The sequence below is a fragment of the Engraulis encrasicolus genome, chromosome 6 (genome assembly GCF_034702125.1).
Source record: "Engraulis encrasicolus isolate BLACKSEA-1 chromosome 6, IST_EnEncr_1.0, whole genome shotgun sequence".
NCBI classification, from domain to species: Eukaryota; Metazoa; Chordata; class Actinopteri; order Clupeiformes; family Engraulidae; genus Engraulis; species Engraulis encrasicolus.
The window spans coordinates 19723891-19729890 of NC_085862.1; the positions used below are offsets into that span (position 1 = coordinate 19723891).

A 6000-nucleotide genomic window follows, 5' to 3' on the forward strand; every position below is an offset into this window, starting at 1 on the left:
AGAGCAAGGGGATATTGTGTTTAATAGAGGGATCTGTACAGATGAGAGAAAGGAGATGTGGAAAGGAGAGAGAGAACGAGATGAGCTGAAAGGGAAGGAGAGGTGGGAAATTCAAATTAAACCGATAAGACATGGCCCGTGTTATAAATTAGCTGTTACCAGAATGGCAATGACCAAGTCCCAATGTACAGTAGATATTGTCCTTTCAGAAAAGCGTTCTGTGCCGTTTACAGTACGTCTGATACAGATACAAAAGCACAGAATAGACACAATACACATTACACAAAACACAATAGACAAACACACCAGAGAACAAGACAGGGCCAGTCACTCCATGGAATCGCAATGGTTTTCACATGTGGAAATGTGGTTGCTAAAATTTCAATTGTAGCACAGTGTGAGGACATAAATAAAGTGCTTATTTTAGAGCTTCAGGGCCCCCACTTGACTCTTGGGCCCCTGGGCCTGGGCCCGGTAGGCCCGTGCAGTAATCCGTCCTTGGACACCACAGTACCCACTAGCTAAACACTGCCATGTGGTCAAGCATCAAGCAGACACTGCAGTGCACAGAAATCGCCACCTGGGTTTGAATAACAGCATTATAGAAAGGGGCATTTAGTGTATTAGTATTAGAAATGCCATGAGCTCAGAAGCCCTGGATTTATATTATGCAATATCACAGACCTGCACGCGACTTAGTGTGGGTGTTGTGTGTGTGCACGTACAGTATTACCAATACTGGATTTGCACAGGGCAACTCACACGTGTAACGTGTTAAGAAGATTGGGTCTTATTTTCCATGCTCTGATTCCTGGGTTCTACGAACTGAGTGTTGAGTTCTACAAACTGAGTGCAGAGTTCTACTGAGTCTAAAGTTCCGCTACAGATTGTGTTCTTCTGAGTGTAATGGTGTATGGAGTTCTGCTATGTTCTCTGTCGGAGTGAGGTAGTGTCTGAGGTTCTGCTGAAGAGTATGTTCTGCGTCGTAGCGTAATGGTATCTGAGGTTCTGCTGCAGGTTATGTTCTGTGTGTCTGCTGCGTGCAGCCGTGTTCGAGTGTATCCATGGAGGCGTGATGAATGAGATATTAGGTCATGGAAAACCCCCTCCTGTGCCCCACTCCGGAATTGAGCCGTGTAAATATTTGGAGCCTGAAAGTTACACGCTCGTGGACGACTTTTAAAAAGTCCCTGTGGGTATTTCATGTTAGCTGTGTTTGTGATAACACGCGTGAAAACGTGTAATGGCACAGGAAAAGGAAAGGTGTTTCTGCCAAACACCCTCCTCACACCAACCCCCCGCTAATCGACTTATTATATTATTTCTCCTTTGTTGTCATTTGAACGGGTCACAGAATTATGCATTCCTGACTTAAAATGAGAAAATTCTTATTTCAACAATACTTTGTAGAACAGCCGGGCTTTTGTATTTGTTGTTGTTGTTTGTATCAAAGCAATCTCTCAGTCTCTTTTATGGTGTGTTTTTTATTATTATTATATTATTTCCATCAGGCATTCAGCTGGCCTCCTGAAAGGGGTCCTGGTGAGCCTCTTCTGGCTGCCTCTCCCTCTGTGGAGGTGTCTCTAATTGGGTCGAGCAACAGGGGAGAGATGTAAAGTGTTTCCACGGCAACTAGTGCTACTAGTACAGAGCATGGAGAGTGGAGTGTGGGGGATGGAGAGCGGTGTGTGTGTGTGTGTGAGAGAGAGAGAGAGAGAGTAGGGGGGTGGTGGGAGATGGAAAGCTGGAAACAGAGAAATGTCAGGGCAAAAAAAAAGCATCACAAGAGCTTTGAAAAAATAGAAACACACAGAGAGGAAAAGACAGTAGATGGATTTTCCATCCATTACAAATGTTGTATGTGACAACGTTTCAAGAGGCAGAATTCACAAAGGCATCAGTGTGTGTGTGTGTGTGTGTGTGTGTGTGTGTGTGTGTGTGTGTGTGTGTGTGCGTGTGCGTATGTGTGTCTGTGTCTGTGTGTGTGTGCGCGTGTGCGTGTGTGTGTCTGTGTGTGTGCCTGCGTGTGTGTGTGCAGCGGCTACAGCTGCAGTTGCAGCTGCCGAATGCTGAGAGATGTACAGAGAGACACAGCGATGTCTTCCACAGTGACATGTCATCTCATGTTTTTGTGTGAATGTGTGTGGGCAGGCACTTGTCTGTGTGTTTCATGTCGTTTTGCAGCGGGCCCTTCTTGGGTTGGTGTGTGTTCTTGTCTGTAATGTGTGTGTGTGTGTGTGTGTGTGTGTGTGTGTGTGTGTGTGTGTGTGTGTGTGTGTGTGTGTGTGTGTGTGTGTGTGTGTGTGTGTGTGTGTGTGTTTGTTTTTGTGTTTACAGTATGTGTACTGTATGCAACTCATGTTTCTGAGTTTCATAACGTTGTGTCATTTTGTAGAGAGCTCATCTGGCCAAATAATGTCTTGTGTGTGTGTGTGTGTGTGTGTGTGTGTGTGTGTATGTGTGTGTGCGTGCATTTTCATGCATGTGAGTATCCGTCTCTGAATAACACCTGTGTGTGTGTGTGTGTTTCCTGTCCTGTTCTAGAGTGCCCATCTGGCCCTGGTGGACGGTCTGATGATGGCCTACACACTAGAGATGGTGAGCGTGGAGAAGGTGGTGACCTGCCTACTGCAGTACGCCAGCATGTACCCCGATGGAGACACGCCATACGACACGGAGGATGCCATCACCAGCTGGGTCAACAAGGTGGGTTATTGTGAACGGTGGGTTAGGAGAGAGTTGGCTATTGTACAAGTTAGGATGTTATAAGGGCTTCCGCACATAGGCTCCGACAAAGTGCCGCGCACTGCTTCGCAAAAGTTCTATTCCATTGTTTTCAATAGAACCCCGCACACTGGCGCCGATGTCCGCGGACATTCGCCGATGTCGGATAGCAATTAGAGACAAGTTCTATTTTGTCGGCGCCGCCCATTGACTTTCAATGCTATGTTCGTGTCAAATTGGGTTTGGGGGTCCGAATTATGTCGGAAGGCGAAAGTGCGCCGCAGTGCTGTCGGAGCCAATGTGCGGCTGGCCTAAGTGGTGACCTGCCTACTGCAGTACTCTACTATGTACCCAGGTGGAGACACGCTATACAACACTGAGGATGTCATCACCAGCTCTGTCAATAGGTGGTAGAGGTGTTACTATCAAGGACGATTAGTAAATGAAAGGGTAAGTATAAGCTAGAATGCAATATTATATAGTCACATGTCTACCGCAGTACTCCACCATGTATTCTGACGGAGACACACCATACATACGACACGGAGGATGCCATCACCACCAGCTGGGTCAACAAGGTGTTGCTTATAATGCAAGGTAGCTATTTAATTATTCTGCCGCACAGACACCGGGAATATCATCACCAGTGAATTGGGTCATCAACTAGGCCAGCGGTCATGCTTAGACAGACGTAGAAAGCACATTGTAAAACAGGGTGTTCTGTCTACCAACATGTCTGGTGCTCTTTGACTAATTAAAAAATCACAGCTTCGTAGAGCCGGCATCTCCCACACTATCACACATTCACACATCGCTGGGATGGCATTTGCCTTGCAACAGGGGGGAAGTTGCCTCTGTCAGTTGATTTGATTAATCACTAAGCAAGCCAGTGCCTCGCCATACCAATTAGGTGAGAAGTTGCCAACATCGACAACAAAAAAACAGTCTCTGATTATTACTGGAGACTAAGATGTGTAGGCAACAAGAGAGCTCAGAGAATGGAACCCAAGGCTGTCATCATTAAATCCTGTCACATTCCCTAGGTAGGGTAGTCAACATGATGCATCAACATAATACAAGCTCATTCTATTTTGGGGAGATGCCGGAGACTGTTGTACAAAAAAACAGGCCTATTCACACTTCCCATTGTTCTCCTGATGCCTTTTTTTCTTCAACTGAAAGATTAAAGATGACACCTTGGGTGATCATTTCATTCATCATCACACTCTTTCATCCTAGTTCATCAGCCTATTTAGTTATTTCCTCACATCCAGCTGCTTTAAAAAATGTTTCCAAAAAGTAGAAGTAATAAGCTATGCCTTTCGGGTTTTTTGGGTTTTTATGGTGTTTTTTCACCCTAGTTCATTAGCCTCTTCAGTGTGTCTCTTGTTTCTTCTGATCAGCCAACTGTTGTTTTCCTGGTTACCACCAGACCTAATCACAAGTCTTTCAGATCGAAACGATTGTGTAGAACTAAAGGCAGTATGGGAGTTCCCAGGCTAAACTGTTGTTGCTCTTTAACATGGAAAAGTAAAAACCTGCGCATCATGAGGCATCAGCTCTGTCACATCCTATTTGGATGCTAGACTAGGCATTTCTTCTGCCAGACCAGTTGGAAAATTAAAGATGCTGGATTGTAAAACTGCTTGGCTGCTCAGTGGCCTCTGGGTAAAATATTCAATTTCTGTAGTCAAAAAAAAATCTTTGTAGCAGAGATGCAGTGAAGCTCTGGCCTTAATTTTCTTTAACATCAATAAAGTGTCCCTACTGTACCTCAAAGCTGTCATTACCATGGTAGACCCTACTGTATATACAATTACATATTTCTTTCATCAATAAGAACTACCAGTCGTTTACCTCCATCTATACAGAAGTACCAGTTGTATCTAGCCAACCTTTAGCAAGCACTAGTCTAATGTTGCCTGAAGTCTTAAAGGGACACTGTGTGAGATTTTTAGTTGTTTATTTCCAGAATTCATGCTGCCCATTCACTAATGTTACCTTTTTTATGAATACTTACCACCAGCAACAAATTCTAAGTATTCATTATGACTGGAAAGATTGCACTTTTCATACATGAAAAGGGGGATCTTCTCCATGGTCCGCCATTTTGAATTTCTAAAAATAGCCATTTTTAGCTGCAAAAATGACTGTACTTGGACCATACTAGAAAAGTTATTACTTAGTATAGCATATAGTATAGCATAGTTGCAGTACCTTTTTTGACCATTTCCTGCAGTGTCCCTTTAAGCACTATGGGCAGGTCCCACTGATGGATGATGCTACAGGTTTCTCCTGTTTCAGAGCTTTTCTGTACTGTATACGTTCACGTTTTCAGACAAACCAATCACAGGTACATGGATGATATGTGATAGTGGTTTTCATTGAATAGAGCTCAGATACTTTTACTTTTTACGTTTGTGCATTATTAAAAAAATACTTAATATAGTAATGCAATGGGCCCTGCTAGAAACATAATTGATCAATGCAAATGCTGGGGGTGTAACACGCAAAGTACATCGTAATGATTCGACAGTAGTGTGATCATTTTTTCCTCTGAGGCTTCACCACTGTCAAGACTTTACTTGCTCTGGAAATACTCACAGACTCTGAGTTACCGGTAGCTCTCTGGTTTCCTGCTAATGTATCCACTGCCAGTTAGCTCTCTGGTTTGGAACTTATGTGGGAAATGTGGCTTGGCTAGTTTACTGCAAGTTTACAGACCATAGACCCCCAGGTCTCTGTATTGCATACTTCAACCACACACACACACACACACACACACACACACACACACACACACACACACACACACACACACACACACACACACACACACACACACACACAACAGACACACACACACACACACACACACACACACACACACACACACACACACACACACACACACACACACACACACACACACACACACACACACACACACACACATAAAGTCAAGCTAGCACTCATGAGTAGCCATTAGCGACCACATCAATAGTCAACTCTCTGGAATGGAGTTAGTGATCGGTGGTCCATTTGTGTTTGGGCCCACTGACATACAGTATGTCACTGAAGTCTATCCCACTTAGGCAAATGATGGAATCAAAATGGAGCGTTAACTACACTCTGAGGTAAAATAATGCCTGAAAAAAGGGGCACTTCAAGAAAGACTGAATGGTTCACTGGCCCTAGCCCTAGCTATGGTTTCTGCACATATACTCTTCTCCCCAAATCGGCCAGATGGATCTGCCATATGGCTCCCATGCAGTG

General features: G+C 44.3%; 1 protein-coding gene across 1 annotated transcript in view; it reads left to right on the forward strand.

The window, feature by feature from the left end:
- The window catches only part of camsap2a (calmodulin regulated spectrin-associated protein family, member 2a), a 79658-nt gene that overhangs the window by 37744 nt on the left and 35914 nt on the right, over positions 1–6000 (forward strand). Inside the window, exon 3 of the mRNA XM_063200843.1 lies at positions 2545–2706. Within this exon, the coding sequence (XP_063056913.1) occupies positions 2545–2706 (162 nt within the window). The remainder of the gene's footprint in view (positions 1–2544; positions 2707–6000) is intronic.